This window comes from Salvelinus alpinus, chromosome 22 (assembly GCF_045679555.1).
Source record: "Salvelinus alpinus chromosome 22, SLU_Salpinus.1, whole genome shotgun sequence".
Classification (NCBI taxonomy): Eukaryota; Metazoa; Chordata; class Actinopteri; order Salmoniformes; family Salmonidae; genus Salvelinus; species Salvelinus alpinus.
In genome coordinates, this window is record NC_092107.1 from 30,404,168 (window position 1) to 30,421,400 (window position 17,233).

General features: G+C 42.7%; 2 protein-coding genes across 2 annotated transcripts in view; both read right to left on the minus strand.

Moving 5' to 3' along the window:
- Positions 1-2,033: 2,033 nt before the first annotated feature.
- Positions 2,034-3,316, minus strand: LOC139549411 (potassium voltage-gated channel subfamily E member 4-like). Its single transcript, XM_071359895.1, has 2 exons — positions 3,236-3,316; positions 2,034-2,973 (listed from the first exon to the last, which is right to left on the minus strand). Exon 2 carries the CDS (start codon positions 2,929-2,931, stop codon positions 2,404-2,406), a length of 528 nt encoding a protein of 175 aa, XP_071215996.1. The 5' UTR covers positions 2,932-2,973; positions 3,236-3,316; the 3' UTR covers positions 2,034-2,403.
- Positions 3,317-12,905: 9,589 nt separating this feature from the next.
- The window catches only part of LOC139549412 (fatty acid CoA ligase Acsl3-like), a 34,202-nt gene continuing 29,874 nt past the window's right edge, over positions 12,906-17,233 (minus strand). The window contains exons 11-15 of the mRNA XM_071359896.1: positions 17,006-17,080; positions 15,310-15,498; positions 14,574-14,688; positions 13,742-13,899; positions 12,906-13,545 (exon numbers count right to left, since the gene is read on the minus strand). Coding sequence (XP_071215997.1) covers positions 13,388-13,545; positions 13,742-13,899; positions 14,574-14,688; positions 15,310-15,498; positions 17,006-17,080 — 695 coding nt within the window. The 3' untranslated portion in view covers positions 12,906-13,387. The remainder of the gene's footprint in view (positions 13,546-13,741; positions 13,900-14,573; positions 14,689-15,309; positions 15,499-17,005; positions 17,081-17,233) is intronic.

The window sequence follows — 17,233 nt, forward strand, 5'->3', positions numbered from 1 at the left end:
CAAAAATTGTCATCTTGCTCAAATTTCTGATCAATTTGATGTCATTTTGATGTACAATTTTTTTTCTTTTCTTTAAAAAACAAGGACATTTCTAAGTGACACCAAACTTTTGAACGGTAGTGTATGTCGCAAGGATCTGTACACAATTCCTGAAAGCTGAAAATGTCCCAGTTCTTTCATGGCCTGCATACTCACCAGACGTTACCCATAGATCATGTTTGGTATCCTCTGTGTATGGCAGCGTGTTCCAGTTCCTGCCAATATCCAGCAACTTCACAGCCATTGAAGCGGAATGGGACAACATTCCACAGGCCACAATCAACAGCCTGATCACCTCTATGCAAAGGAGATACAGTGTGTCGCGCTGCATGAGGCAAATGGTGGTCACACCAGATAATGACTGGTTTTCTGATCCACGCCCCTAACTTTTTTTAAAAGGTATCTGTGACCAACAGATGCATATCTGTATTCCCAGTCATGTGAAATCCATAGATTAAGGCCAAATTTATTTATTTCAATTGACTGATTTCCTTATATGAACTGCAACTCTGTAAAATCTTTTAAATTGTTGCACGTTGCATTAATATTTTTGTTCAGTATATAAAATGATCTACAAGCAGTGAGCGTGGTAAACTATATTTTTGTTCAGTATAGTTCCACCTTGATGTCCGGCTCTTTCTTTCACCAACCCTATCTCTCTGGTTGGCCCTTATTAATAAGACATGAGCCCAACCATTCGTACAGCTGTAGTTCTACTTTATGGTGCACACTGATGTGTCTACACTATCAATCATTTGTGGAATAGCATGAAGTAGACAATAGCATTAATCCTGCCTCAACTTCCTTGTGTTTAATGTATGAATTGTACCCAAAATTGAACTATTTCACATTAATAATTCAGTTACGTTTAAGGTGCTCAGGAAATAGGATTTAGTATGCCTCAACTTGCTTTTGTGATTTGTATCTATGTCAACTTAACCTGAGAAAGATAGAGACAGAGAGAGAGAGAGTGAGAGAGTGAGAGAGTGAGAGAGAGAGCGAGAGAGCGAGGGAGAGAGATAAAGAAAAAGAGAGATAAAGAGAGAGAGAGATAAAGAAAGAGAGAGAGAGAAATAGAGAGGACGGGAGAAAACTCATGACCACATACACATACACACAGAGCTTATTGCTTGATAAAGATAAGACTCCTTATTGAGGCCTACGACCCAGACAGGGGCCATTACATTCTAAATAGCATCATAAAATACATTCCTTTTCTTTCATAATATTGTTTTACCTAACTTTGGTTTGGCATGTTGTCAATGGAGTGAGTTGTGAGCATTATGGCCTGCAGCTGGGCTGATATGGTAAGGTGTGTGGATGGGTGGGTGGGTGGGTGGTAGCCTGGGAGTAGTAGTATTATTGTCATAGCTATGAGGAGAAATCCCATCATACTCTGAGCTCATTTCTCAGGATTACTATCAGATGGGAAGGTCTCCAGTGGGTGGGATGGTTTGGGCTAATCTTACTGCATGATGACTTGTCAGATACAGGTTGCAGTTCCAATCTCCGAGCCGACTAGGTGAAAAATCAGCCGATGTCCCTTATTAACACTGATGGCTCTGGATAAGAGTCTGCTTAATGAAAGAAATGTAAATAAGTCAAAATCAATAATCGCTAACTGCCTGAAAAAATGTGTTCTAATTTGATCAATTAGTATGTCAACACTTCAGAACAAGACAATTAAAGGACAGGATGGGGGTGGCAGGTAGCTTAGTGGTTGGGCCAGTAACCAAAAGGGCACTGGTTTGAATCCCTGAGCCGACTAGGTGAAAAATCTGTCAATGTGCACTTGAACAAGGCACTTAACCCAATTGCTCATGTAAGCCACTCTGGATAAGAGCTGCTAAATGACTAACATGTAAATGATGATTCTACTGAAATCACTAGTGTGCCTCAGGAACAGGTAGTGTAAAACTACTGCAGCACTGCCCCCTTCTGGAGAAAAACTAGATATTGCAACCTCCATTTGGTTTAAAAAAGAGAGGATAAACTTTTTTCAACATAAAAACATTTATTTCCCTAGAAGAGTTGAGAAGAACCATATCTCTCAAACAGAGCATAGTTTTTTATCTTCAATTGACACAACAACCCCAAGTAAACCTACATAGACATGAACACTGCACAGTGGAAACCTTAGGCTACATCTGAAGAGGGTTTCGTTACAAAAAATATATTTCAAGTGGGTTCCAGGTACGTTTCAATGCTCAGAACCGGATGGTTAAAGAGCACTTGTTCCATATGTCGAGCTAAACTTTCTTTACCAGTCATTAATTTCTCCACTTATTTCCTATATGACGTAGAGGGATGGAAAGTCTACAGTTTTGTTGCGTTTATTTCCAGTATCATCATCTGTTCTGAACGTCACAGTTCCTCTCGGAGTATCTGTATCTCCGCGAAGTCGTCGAGAGAGCTGCCCTTCAGGGTCTCGTCCGGTCCCTCCGCCGTACCGCTGTCCGACTCCTCCTCGATGGCGAGGCGCACGTCGGCGGAGGAGCACAGTGAACTGACGCTGCTTTGCTCAATGGAGCACAGGGCGCAGGCCAGAGGGGAGCTCAGGACCCTTCCTTCATAGAGGCCCTGGCTCCCCGCGGAGAAGGGAAGCGACACCTGGAACGAGGGCATGGTGATGCTGTGCTTCTTTTGCCGCGCGCCCCATTCCCGCTGCTCCTCCTCGTGCACCAGACGCCTAAAAACATTAGACCTTCTCTTCTCCCGCCTTTTGGAGCGAACGTAGCCCAGCATTATACCAACGAGGAAGACCCCATAAAAGGAGATTACTATGAAAATGTACACGTATGCGTTGCCGTTGCTTTTGTCAGTTTGGGATGCGTCATTAGCCCTCTGCAGGGGAAGAAGTTGGGACGTTGTAAAGTTGTCTGACCTCTCCATCCTCAGTGGAGTTTATGAAGTGGAGTTTATGAAGGAAGTTTCCTTGAAAAACAGAAACATTACAGAGGTTAGGATCTTGATTTGATTCTTTGCCCAGACTTTTACGCACATCTTTACGCACACTCACGCACACATTTAAGCACACATTTAAGCACATCATTTCTCAATTGCAGGCTATACGAATTATTTTATTAATCGTATAAAAGTATGCCTATTTATCCAAATACATTTTTTATTAGACAAAACTTAGTGAACAATGGCTAAAGCCTATTGTTATTAATGATACACTACTTGTCCAACTTACCGTGCAACAGAGCTGTGGGACATGTGGACCCAGCTGTATGATCCGTGTCCTCGTGTGTGTACGCCTCTCGAATTTAATAACAGGATATCCAAGTGCATGGGAATATTTATATAGCGATCTTGGGATGTCTATAATCACGTGCACTCTGTGGTCGAGAGGCAAGTTTTGGCCCAATGTCAAATTTTGAGTCGACAGAGCCCAGACACAAATGTGACAAACAATGGTTATCCGATTTTCGAACGCTATGTTCCAATTCTGTCAAGTTACTAAAGTGACTTTTCATTTTCTGATAGAATATGATATTTAACAGCTTTTTTTTATTGAATTGATCCAAAATAATTTTCCATCGACATGCATTCGTGTGAGTTAATGGGTGTGCAATGCTTCAACTCTAGCACACCAATCCTGATAAAATTGCACATCCCAATATTGCGAAAATATATATTTCCCGGATGTTGAAATCAGGTTAATTTTCAGTTCTGAAAGATATTTCAAATACTTTTTGGTCATTGATTCAATGGCCAAATTGAATTGTCAATAAAGTTAAACATTATATCACAATAACCCTTTTTTAAATCTATTTAATATTGGAAGAAGGAGCCAACTGAAGATCTCAATATAGAATATTTATAATTGCTGTTATCTGTCAAATGCACACAAGCTTTTCCCACAGCCTTACAACTTGCAGCAATGATGTTCAAAGTGATATAACCTAAACAATAAACCAACAATAAACCAAGACTTCAACTACAATAACATTCTCAGTAACGGTTACAGAAATATATATTTATCTTTCTATGATTGTGATATGTTGTTTATCTATCTTAGTTGAATGCTCTGACTGTAAGTTGCTTTGGATAAGAACGTCTGCTGAATGACTAAAATGCAAATGTGAAAACGTACATTTGCAAAACATGCTGGGTATTATGCTAATGAGCTAACAAGTAAACATTTAGTCCCGGACCAAATCTGAACAATGTTCTGGCCAAATCCAGGCCGGATCTGACTCGACCAAATCTGAACCAAACATAGATTTGATTGTTTCAGATTTGGTCTGGTCTGGACAAAAATCAACGTCCATGGATGTTGAAATCAAGGCCGATCCAGACCACACCCACCCACACCCACATCCAAAAAGACATCCGATCCGGACAGGACCAGAAAAAGACGTCCGATGGACGTTGATCTGTGCTTAGAGGACTATTACTACACATTCACTTACAGGTTAAATGTTCTTATACACCTCTGCTGTACACCTCTAATTGCCCCCCATCTTTCTTCTGAGCTCGTGCTGCTAGGTGACCTAAACCGAGACATCCTACAATCTAAGCTTGATGCCCTCAATCCCACACAAATGATCTATGAACCTACCAGGTACAACCCCAAATCCGTAAACATGGGCACCCTCATAGATATCATCCTAACCAACTCGCCCTCCAAATACACCTCTGCTGTTTTCCGCGGCAGCCTTTCTAATCGACCTGGCCCGGGTATCCTGGAAGGATATTGACCTCATCCCGTCAGTAGAGAATGCCTGGTTATTCTTTAAAAGTGCCTTCCTCACCATCTTAAATAAGCATGCCACATTCAAAAAAGGTAGAACCAGGAATAGATATAGTCCTTGGTTCTCTCCAGACCTGACTGCCCTTGACCAGCACAAAAACATAATGTGGCGTTCTGCATTAGCATCGAATAGCCCCCGTGATATGCAACTTTTCAGGGAAGTTAGGAACAAATATACTCAGGCAGTTAGGAAAGCTAAGGCTAGCTTTTTCAAGCAGAAATTTGCATCCTGTAGCACAAACTCAAAAAAGTTCTGGGACACTGTAAAGTCCATGGAGAATAAGAGCACCTCCTCCCAGCTGCCCACTGCACTGAGGCTAGGAAACACTGTCACCACCGATAAATCCACTATAATTGAGAATTTCATTAAGCATTTTTCTATGGCTGGCCATGCTTTCCACCTGGCTACCCCTACTCTGATCAACAGTCCTCCACCCCCCACAGCAACTCTCCCAAGCCTCCCCCATTTCTCCTTCACCCAAATCCAGATAGCTGATGTTCTGAAAGAGCTGCAAAATCTGGATCCCTACAAATCAGCCGGGCTAGACAATTTGGACCCTCTCTTTCTAAAATTATCTGCCCAAAATTGTTGCAACCCCTATTAATAGCCTGTTCAACCTCTCTTTTGTATCGTCTGAGATTCCCATAGATTGGAAAGCTGCCACGGTCATCCCCCTCTTCAAAGGGGGAGACACTCTAGACCAAAACTGCTACAGACCTATATCTATCCTACCCTGCCTTTCTAAGGTCTTCGAAAGCCTAACAAACAGATTACCGACCATTTCGAATCTCACCGTACCTTCTCCGGTATGCAATCTGGTTTCAGAGCTGGTCATGGGTGCACCTCAGCTATGCTCAAGGTCCTAAATGATATCATAACCGCCATCGATAAGAGACATTACTGTGCAGCCGTATTCATTAACCTGGCCATGGCTTTCGACTCTGTCAATCACCACATTCTCATCGGCAGAATCAACAGCCTTGGTTTCTCAAATGATTGCCTCACCTGGTTCACCAACTACTTCTCTGATAGAGTTCAGTGTGTCAAATCGGAGGGCCTGTTGTCCGGACCTCTGGCAGTCTCTATGGGGGTGCCACAGGGTTAAATTCTCGGCCCGACTCTCTTCTCTGTATACATCAATGATGTCTCTCTTGCTGCTGGTGATACTTTGATCCACCTCTACACAGACGACACCATTCTATATACCTCTGGCCCTTCTTAGGACACTGTGTTATTAACAAACCTCCAAACGAGCTTCAATGCCATACAACTCTCCTTCCGTGGCCTCCAACTGCTCTTAAATGCAAGTAAAACTAAATGCATGCTCTTCAACCGATCGCTGCCCACACCTGCCCGCACGTCCAGCATCACTACTCTGGACGGTTCTGACTTAGAATATGTGGACAACTACAAATACCTAGGTGTCTTGTTAGACTGTAAACTCTCCTTCCAGACTCACATTAAACATCTCCAATCCAAAATTAATTCTGGAATCGGCTTCCTATTTCGCAACAAAGCATCCTTCACTCATGCTGCCAAACATACCCTCGTAAAACTGACCATCCTACCGATTCTCGACTTCGGCGATGCCATTTACAAAATATCCTCCAACACCCTACTCAACAAATTGGATGCAGTCTATCACAGTGCCATCCGCTTTGACACCAAAGCCCCATATACTACCCACCACTGCGACCTGTACTCTCTCGTTGGCTGGCCCTCGCTTCATACCCGTCGCCAAACCCACTGGCTCCAGGTCATCTACAAGTCTCTGCTAGGTAAAGCCCGCCTTATCTCAGCTCACTGGTCACCATAGCAGCACCCACCCGTAGCACGCGCTCCAGCAGGTATATCTCACTCAGGTATATCTCACTGGTCACCCCCAAAGCCAATTCTTCCTTTGGCCGCCTCTCCTTCCAGTTCTCTGCTGCCAACGACTGGAACGAACTGCAATAATCACTTAATCTGGAGACTCTTATCTCCCTCACTAGCTTTAAGCACCAGCTGTCAGAACAGCTCACAGATCACTGCACCTGTACGTAGCCCATCTGTAAATAGCCGATCCAACTACCTCATCCCCATTCTGTATTTATTTATTTATCTTGCTCCTTTGCACCCCAGTATCTCTAGTTGCACATTCATCTTCTGCACATTCTACCATTCCAGTGTTTAATTGGTATATTGTAATTACTTCGCCACCATGGCCTATTTATTGCCTTACCTCCCTTATCCTACCTCATTTGCACATGCTGGAAATATACTTTTTCTACTGTATTATTGACTGTATGTTTGTTTATTCCATGTGTAACTCTGTGTTGTTGTATGTGTCGAACTGCTTTGCTTTATCTTGGCCAGGTCGCAGTTGCAAATGAGAACATGTTCTCAACTAGCCTACCTGGTTAAATAGAGGTGAAATAAAAATAAAAATAAATTATTATAGATAATTAAGCAGAGTTTAAAACCACTTAAGCAACAAATTATCTAGGATAGTGCTAACGGGAGGGGTTTGGAAATTTGAGCCTCAAATAAGTAGGCTATGACGAATGACGATGGTGGGCATGGTTGTTTAGTTTGATTTAGCCTGGTCCCTTTTGAGCTTATTGGATAAATTAAGTTAAAAGAGTTTGTTCTAGCTTACAGTTCAAACAGAACTTTGTCACGTAATTATCATCATCATAACCACCTAACGGTACGTCACCAATCACTGCTTTATTATGGGTCTAATTGTAATGGACGACATAATGGACATCAGATTTTTAATTAGACAGTCTAATTTCTCAATTTGCACTCAAATAACTCAGGACAGCACTGTCATGACGTTGGGTTGGGGGTAGGTTTACGACAGTCATAAATACCTCTTTCCCCCTTTTTCTCTCTCCCCACTATAACTGATGTGACATAAGGAAACCCATGGGTTAACATAGAGATTCTGGGTAACATCAGAAGTTGGGGGGAAATGAACTATATTGTGGCAATCCAACCAACTGAACATATGCGGTGGTACTTAAGGTATATTATGTCAGTTCGGTTGCCCTCTGACACATTCTCATCAATGATAGAATGACATAAACGCTACTGTGAAAAGTCTAAACGTCAGAGGTATCGGATTCACATGGAATTGTTGTTTAATTCAAATGTTTGAATATGACATTGTTTGTGAAGAGGTGAAATGTAATTTTACCTTCCAAATGAGAGATCTGTGTTTTCATAAATTTGGCTTCTGCTCAACCAGGGGCCCGCCCCTGTGAAGAGACCTGGGTAATAAACCTTTCAGACACACCCCTCTCCTCCACTATAAAAGCCATTTTCCCAGAAGATAACTTCCTGTTCCAGGTACATTTTGGATGACGATCCGATGTCAAGATGGTTCAGACAATAACTACAGAACTAGGCCAACATCAGCATGGACTTTGATTGTGAATGGTATGAACTTTGAACTCGTGTTCACTACAGAAGTGATATCTCCTAGCCGTTGAGTTGGCAACAGCTGCTACAAACGCAGGTTAGGAAGGACAGTCCGAGTATCCCATCTACTACCCACAACGGTACTACAAAGTATCCCGTGACTACCAGAGACCAGAGACATCCTCCAAAGGACAGAGGACTCGGGTTGGCGATACGGTCTTCCATCTACCACCAACCTACTGAAGCGCAGCTCAGAGTAAATATGTATTGCATTTTCTTTCTTAAATGGGCGGTAATTTAGAATGCACCAGATAGAATGCACCACCTGATTTACGAGAGCACAGCTCGCCTATGTTCCCGTCTCCCGCTCTTTCACTAAGACTCAGCCCCTTTTCTTTGTGTAACAAGCTGTCATATCTATTCCGCCCGCTAGGGACGTTTTCTGTATGACGTAATTTGTGATCAAGTTATGGTTTAATTGTATATGTGTGATTCTGTGTGATTAGTTAGGTATTTAGTAAATAAATAATTAAACCCAATTTTGTATTGCTGATTCAACTTGTTAGCTAGGATTCTTGCAGATAATCAAGGACTTACAGCTTTCAGATGAGACTGAATATAATGACGATTAATGTGACGGCTATTTAGTAAAATATTACAAAATCTTTAAGAGTTTATTCGAAAGATAACAGCTCTATAAATATTCTTTCGTGGTGTCCCTCTCTAGTTAATTAATATTTACATGATTAGTTCAATCAGGTAATATTAATACCGGAAAAATGATTTTACAGAATAGCATGTCATAGCAATCAATCTGGCATAGTCAAAGACACGACAGCACTGATACACCAAACACAATCTTTATTTACTTCTTCATTTAATAATTTCCAAGGCAAATTAGAAATAAATACAATTGATGCACTTATGTTACAAGGCAGATTCCCCAGACAAGTAGGGAGGAGTTCCTAAACGGGTCAATATTATCTAGCTTCAATAGATTTAACATAGGCCTATACATATACATATACATAATTCCTTCTCCCCTCATATACAGTATGTACAGTATACAGGAAAACATCAGAAAGGCATGTTATTCTGGGTGACAGTAACACAGACTGTCAAGAAACGATATCTTTCATTACTGTGTACAGCATTGTTATTCAAATATTTCCTATGCGTAGTTATCCACCTGAAATCACAAGAAAAGGCAACAGGTGTCATGTGTGGAATGGTGTTCTACAGAGGAATGTTTGTACCATTTAGGAAAGATTTAGGCTATCTTTTGCTGTGATGTATCACATACAACAACATACAAGGAATGGCCTTTTCAAGTGCGAGAACACAGCATGCATGCGCACACACGCACGCACACACACACACACACACACACACACACACACACACACACACACACACACACACACACACACACACACACACACACACACACACACACACACACACACACACACACAAATAAATGCTGAAGCTGTGCTCTTAACTAAATTCTCAAAATTCTTAACTGTCGTACGGAAGTGTTTTTTTGTGCATCTCTTCTTGCCATCGGTCAAGTAATCCCACCTTAGTTTGGTCCAAATGTTATATTATCATATGTCATACTGTGTACTTCAAGCATGACAGTGGTTCTAGAACGACAGCTCTTACATTAGCAAGTGAATGTGTGGTTAATGTAAGTGCACACCTATAACAGAGTACAAATATGTTTTCTACCACTGAAAGAAATTGGTATTCACCAATCTACATCTTTCTTACAAACATTATGATTTTTTGACAAGAGTATTATTAATTGGCATTATCATAAGTAATAATAATAATATTAATGATAGAAATGGCAAGGGAAGAGTTCTGAAATATATACAGTACCAGTCAAAAGTTTGGACACACCTACTCATTCAAGAGTTTTTCTTTATTTTACTATTTTCTACATTGTAGAATAATAGTGAAGACATCAAAACTATGAAATAACACATATGGAATCATGTAGTAACTAAAAAACTGTTAAACAAATTAAAATCTATTTTATATTTGAGATTCTTCAAAGTAGCCACCCTTTGCCTTGATGACAGCTTTGCACACTCTTGGCATTCTCTCATCCAGCTTCATGAGGTAGTCACCTGGAATGCATTTCAGTTAACAGGTGTGCCTTGTTAAATGTTAATTTGTGGAATTTCTTTCCTTCTTCATGCGTTTGAGCCAATCAGTTGTGTTGTGACAAGGTAGGATTGGTATAGAGAAGATAGCCCTATTTGGTAAAAGACCAAGTCCATATTATGGCAAGAACAGCTCAAATAAGTAAAGAAAAATGACAGTCCATCATTGCTTTAGACATGAAGGTCAGTCAATCCAGAAAATTTAAAGAACTTTGAAAGTTTCTTCAAGTGCAGTCGCAAAAACCATCAAGCGCTATGATGAAACTGGCTTTCATGAGGACCGCCACAGGAAAAGAAGACCCAGAGTTACCTCTGCTGCAGAGGATAAATTCATTAGAGTTACCAGCCTCAGATTGCAGCCCAAATAAATGCTTCACAGATTTCAAGCAAACGGACACATTTCAACATCAACTGTTCAGAGGAGACTGCGTGGATCGGGCCTTCATGGTCGAATTGCTACAAAGAAAACACTACTTAAGGACACCAGTAAGAAGAAGAGATTAGCTTGGGCCAATAAACACAAGCAATGGACATTAGACCGGTGGAAATCCGTCCTTTGGTCTGATGAGTCCAAACTTGAGATTTTTGGTTCCAACCGCCGTGTCTTTGTTAGACGCAGAGTAGGTGAACGGATGATCTCTGCATGTGTGGTTCCCACCGTGAAGCATGGAGGAGGAGGTGTGATGGTGCTTTGCTGGTGACACTGTCAGTGATTTATTTAGAATTCAAGGCACATTTAACCAACATGGCTACCACAGCATTACACCATCCCATCTGGAGCGATACTCCATCCCATCTGGTTTGTGTTTAGTAGGACCATCAGTTGTTTTTCAACAGCACAATGACCCAACACACCTCCAGGCTGTGTAAGGGCTATTTGACCAAGAAGGAGCATGATGGATTGTTGCATCAGATGACCTGGCCTCCACAATCACCCGACCTCAACCCAATTGAGATGGTTTGGGATGAGTTGGACCACAGAGTGAAGGAAAAGCAGCCAACAAGTGCTCAGCATATGTGGGAACTCCTTCAAGACTGTTGGAAAAGCATTGCAAGAGAATTCCAAGAGTGTGCAAAGCTGGCATCATGGCAAAGGGTGGCTACTTTGAAGAATCTAACATCTAAAATATATTTTTTATTTGTTTAGCACTTTTTTTGGTTACAACATGATTCCATATGTGTTATTTCATAGTTTTGATGTCTTTACTATTGTTCTACAATGTAGAAAATAGTAAAAATAAAGAAAAACCCTTGAATGAGTAGGTGTGTCCAAACTTTTGACTGGTACTGTATATTCACCTCAAAATGTTCTGTTTTTCTTCTGGCGGAAGAGACTCATCATTTCACTGCCCTAGCCGCAACCAAAATTTCCCCATGGGGATAATAAAGTAATTATCTTATCTTAGTCTCTCTGAACCTCCTGTTGACTGCATGCTTGTAGGATTGGATGGGCAGATGGGCATCTAATATATATCATCGTACTAAAGCCTCACTAAGCAGAAAAAACAGCATCAACCAAACACAACAAAAATAAACACTGACAGGTAGTTTCTTCCTGTCCTGCAGGAAGTAAGACTAGTCTCCGGGCAGAACTAGGTTCTGAAATAAACAATAGAATAAGCAGTGAAAAAAACTGGATTCAGGAATAGGGCTGAGAAGCCAGTGAGCAGCCAGTGAGCAGTGAGCAGTGAGCAGCCAGTGAGCAGCCATGGATTTGGAACTTGGACAGAGAATTAGCCAATGAGGACTCTATACTAATGTGAACAGAATCACGGAATTAAAGGAGAAAAACAAATAATCAAACAACTATTAACCTAAATGTTAATGGTACTTGCTCTCTACAGGCTCTCATGGCTTAGCATTCCTGACGCCCTCAGACAGAAGGGCATTGGGGTTAAAACGGAAAGTTTTCCAACCAACCTGAGTTTGTGCTTCAATAACGGTCGACAACACTCAGACAGACATGAGCTCAACAGGCAACATGACCTACCTGTCCTGTCTCATAACTCACATCTTGAGGGAAATCATCTCCAAAGAGGGCAAGAAGTAGAATGAACATGGAGGTACTGTTTGAGGGTGTTCCAACAACACTCCTTACTTACTCTCCCCTAGCTAATCCTTCTCTCCAACAGTCTTCAGGGCTAGGCTATTGTCTATTGATTCACATTTTTAAGCAAAGCCATTTTATCGAATAAAGGAACAGTGGAGGGGAAATATTGCAACAACACAGCCTCCTCTCTTTGATGTTTCTATTTCTCTCCCTCTATCTCTCAATCTGTCTCTCTCCCTCTATCTCTCTCTCTCTATCTCTCTCTATCTCTCTCAGTCTGTCTCTCTCTCTCTCTCTCAATCTGTCTCTCTCCCTCTATCTCTCTCAATCTGTCTCTCTCTATCTCTCTCAGTCTGTCTCTCTCCCTCTATCTCTCTCAATCTGTCTCTCTCCCTCTATCTCTCTCAATCTGTCTCTCTCTATCTCTCTCAATCTGTCTCTCTCCCTCTATCTCTCTCAATCTGTCTCTCTCTATCTCTCTCAATCTGTCTCTCTCTCTCTCTTTCAATCTGTCTCTCTCCCTCTATCTCTCTCAATCTGTCTCTCTCCCTCTATCTCTCTCAATCTGTCTCTCTCTCTATCTCTCTCAATCTGTCTCTCTCTCTCAATCTGTCTCTCTCTATCTCTCTCAATCTGTCTCTCTCTCTCTCTCTCAATCTGTCTCTCTCCCTCTATCTCTCTCAATCTGTCTCTCTCCCTCTATCTCTCTCAATCTGTCTCTCTCTCTATCTCTCTCAATCTGTCTCTCTCTCTCAATCTGTCTCTCTCTATCTCTATCTCTCTCTGTCTATCTTTTTTGGTCTCAGGAGAACAAAGTAGATTCAAGTAATTTGAGTGCTTCTGGTGGCTCGTCCAGGATGGGGGTTGGGGGTCGGGTGGGGATAAGAGGATGGAGCAAGGAGCTGGGCGGCTTGAGGCAGATGCTGGCTCTGTGCTTGGAGAGGTTCTGGTCTGGTCTGGTCCTACTTCCCGCCGTACATTCTCTCGATGTCGTCCTGGTACTTGCTTTTCAGCTGCTGGCGTTTTAGCTTGAAGGCTTCGGTCACCAGGCCCGTCTCGGGGGTCCAGGGGTCGGGGCTCAGACGGATCTTACGGGGGATCTCAAACCGCTCCAGCTGGGCTGCACAGACAGACAAGAAGAGGAATTGCATCACAACTCCAGTCAGAGATGAAACCAAAGCAACCACCAAAAGGAATGGATGACAAAAGTAGAGCTTCAACCTGACTCCCTATAACCTGTATATACTACTACCACTACCATCTATCTATAACTTCCCTCTCCTCTCTCCAAGGTCTGATGACCTTTGACCTCTCACCTGATAGGGCGGCCTCGGTGATGACCTGCAGGACCACCTCCTCCATGGCAGCGTTGTCACACAGCTCCTCCCACGAGCCCCGGATAAGATACTGCTCCGCCAGCAAAAGCAGATGCTTCTGATTGGGCACCACAAAGCCAATCACGTACATCTCATCGCTGAAGAGAGATAACGGTTAAGAAGACACCGCCATGTCTCTGTTTTTTTACATAGACTGATTCACACACACACGGTTTTGCATAGCTATCCTCGTGGGGACCAAATGGGAATTTGGATTCCCATCCAAAATCCTATTTTCCCTAACCCTAAACTTAACCCTAACCTTAACCCTTAACCTAACCATAACCCTGACCTTAACCCCAAACCTGTAACCCCTAACCCTAAAACTATACCTAACTCCTAACCCTAACCCTAATTGTAACCCTAACCCTAACCCCTAAGCCTAAAATAGCATTTTTTGTCCCCACTTGTCCGAATTTTCCTTGTTTTACTATCCTTGTGAGGACTTTTGGTACCCACAAGGCACAGTAGGTTGATGGCATCTTAATTGGGAAGGAAGGGCTCGTGGTAATAGCTGAAGCAGAATAGGTAGAATGGTATCAAATACATCAAACACATGGCTTGATGCCATTCTATTCACTCCGTTCCAGCCATTATTATGAGCTGTCCTCCCCTCAGCAGCCTCCACTGCCACAAGGATTGTCAAACAAAAACACAGACTCACGCACGCACACACACACACACACACACACACACACACACACACACACACACACACACACACACACACACACACACACACACACACACACACACACACACACACACACACCTGTTGGCGTAGGCACAGATGTTGTCTATAAGGGGGCAGTTCTTCAGCATGGCCTCCACCTTCCCCAGAGACACATACTCTCCTGCCTGGAGCTTAACCAGGTCCTTCTTACGATCTGTAGACACAGGGACACACTGAGGAGAACTGGAGGAGAAACAGCACGTTTTCCACTGCACTGCAATTCTTTACAGACAGATGTAGACAACAGAGAGCTGTAGGATTTATGTCAAAGTAAACATGGCTCAAGATGAATTCTCAGAAGTGAGGTGGAATTGGGAAACAGTTGTTCTTGGGAGCTGCTCTGCCAGACTGATAGATGAACGTAGGGGCATGGGTTTTGAAGAAGGGTTTCAGTGGTTTTGGGATGATGTTGATGTGGTGTGCTGGTGTAGGCAGTATCAGGGAGTTTTCTTTACATACTACTGTACATGGATATCAGAGGAGGCTGGTGGGAGGAGCTATAGGATGACAGGCTCATTGTTATGGCTGGAATGCAATCAGTGAAGTGGTACCAAGCACATCAAACATGGAAACAATGTTTGACTCTGCTCCATTGATTCCATTTCAACCATTCAATGAGCCCATCATCCTACAGCTCCTCCCACCAGCCTCATTTGATGGACATGCCCAAATGTAAATGCTTATCTTAGCAAATATGAACTTGGGTGCATAACCATGGTGAAAGGGGACACTGAGAATCAAGTCATTCAAAAGAGGTGTTAGCCCTGCTTCTCACCAATGATCTTGAGGCATCCATCAGGATGGACCTCTCCTATGTCTCCCGTACAGAACCAGCGCTGGCCGTTTTCATCCACAAAGAAGTCCTGGTTCTTGGACTCGTTCTTGTAGTAACCCATGGTAACATTGGGCCCGCCAATCAGAATCTCACCTCGTGGGGTGGGCGTGTCTGTGATGTGGTAGCCACCTGGAGGACAGAGCAGTAGCAAAGCAATTAAGTAATAATGTGGCAAAGAAATTTACTTTATGTCCTGAATACAATGCATTATGTTTGGGGCAAATCCAACACAACACATCCCTGAGTACCATTCTTCATATTTTCAAGCATGGTGGTGGCTGTATCATGTTATGGGTATGTTTGTCATTGGCAAGGGCTAGTGACTTTCTTAGGATTAAAAGAAACGTAGTAGAGCTAAGCACAGGCAAAATCCTAGAGGGAAATCTGGTTCAGTCTGCTTTTCACCAGACGCTGGGAGACAAATTCACTTTATTTTTTAGCATTTTAACCCCTTTTTCTTCCCAATTTCAACCTTATCTCATCGCTGCAACTCCCCAACGGGTTCGGGAGGCAAAGGTTGAGTCTTGCATCCTCCGAAACATGACCCGCCAAACCGCGCTTCTTAACACCCACCCGCTTAACTCGGAAGCCAGTTGGAGGAAACGCTGTTCACCTGACGACCGAGTCACTAGAGCACGATGACCCAAGTAAATCCCCCCCGGACAAACCCTCCCCTAACCCAGACGACGCTGGGCCAATTGTGCACCGCCCTATGGGACTCCTGATCACGTCCGGTTGTGATACAGCCCAGGATCGAACCGGGGTCTGTAGTGACACCGCTAGCATTGCGATGCAGTGCCTTAGACCGCTGCGCCACTCGGGAGGCCCGACAAATTCCCCTTTCAGCAGGACAATAACCTAAAACAATGCCAAAAATAGTTAGATTTAAATCGGCTTGACAATCTATGGTAAGAATTGAAAATGGCTGTCTAGCAATGATCAACAACCAATTTGAAAGAGCTTGAAGGATGTTGAAAAGAATAATGTGCAAATATTGTACAGTCCAGGTGTGTAAAGCTCTTAGAGACTTACCCAGCAAGACTCACAGCTCTAATCACTGCCAAATGTGATTCTAACAAGTATTGACTCAGGGGTTTGAATATTTATGTAATCAAGGTATATTAGGGATTTATTTTTCAGAATTTAATTTGACAAATGTTAGAATTTTTCTTCTACTTTGACATTACAGAGTAGTACTTTGTAGATCGTTGACACACAGTGACGGATAAATACATTTGAATCCTATCTTGTAACAACAACATTTGGAAAAAGTAAAGAGGAGTGAATACTTTCTTACGACACTGTATGATGGAAAACTGTACAGATGAAAGAGTTGTGTTCTGAATGACTTCCTTACAAGATCATGGTGAATGCAGTTCAAATATGAGAGGGTGATCTTTCTCCTTAAACACTGTCCATCTCTCACACCGACTAGGGCATGTGTGTAAATTATGTGGGATGGATTGGTAAACTATATGACATTGTTTTCATAAGTGTGTGTGTGTGTGTGTGTGTGTGTGTGTGTGTGTGTGTGTGTGTGTGTGTGTGTGTGTGTGTGTGTGTGTGTGTGTGTGTGTGTGTGTGTGTGGATAAAGAGACCCAAGGGTCCTCCTCCCTGTCTGTCTGTGTCACTCACCCTCCACCCAATCCTTGAGCTTGATTTCAGAACAAACGAGTGGTCCTCCAACTCGCCCTGTACTGTAGTCCCACACTGGAACACACACACATTACCATCACAAGCTGCATTGACTCACCACGGTATAATACACAGCGGCACTGTTATGCTGAATGCGCCCCATCCGTTACCGTGGCAACCTGATCAAACCATGGTAACCCCGCCAAGGCCGTGCTCTCACTCCCATCC

Excerpts from the sequence above, each read along its gene's own strand:
- LOC139549411 (XM_071359895.1), bottom strand. The coding sequence starts at position 2,931 with ATGGAGAGGTCAGACAACTTTACAACGTCCCAACTTCTTCCCCTGCAG.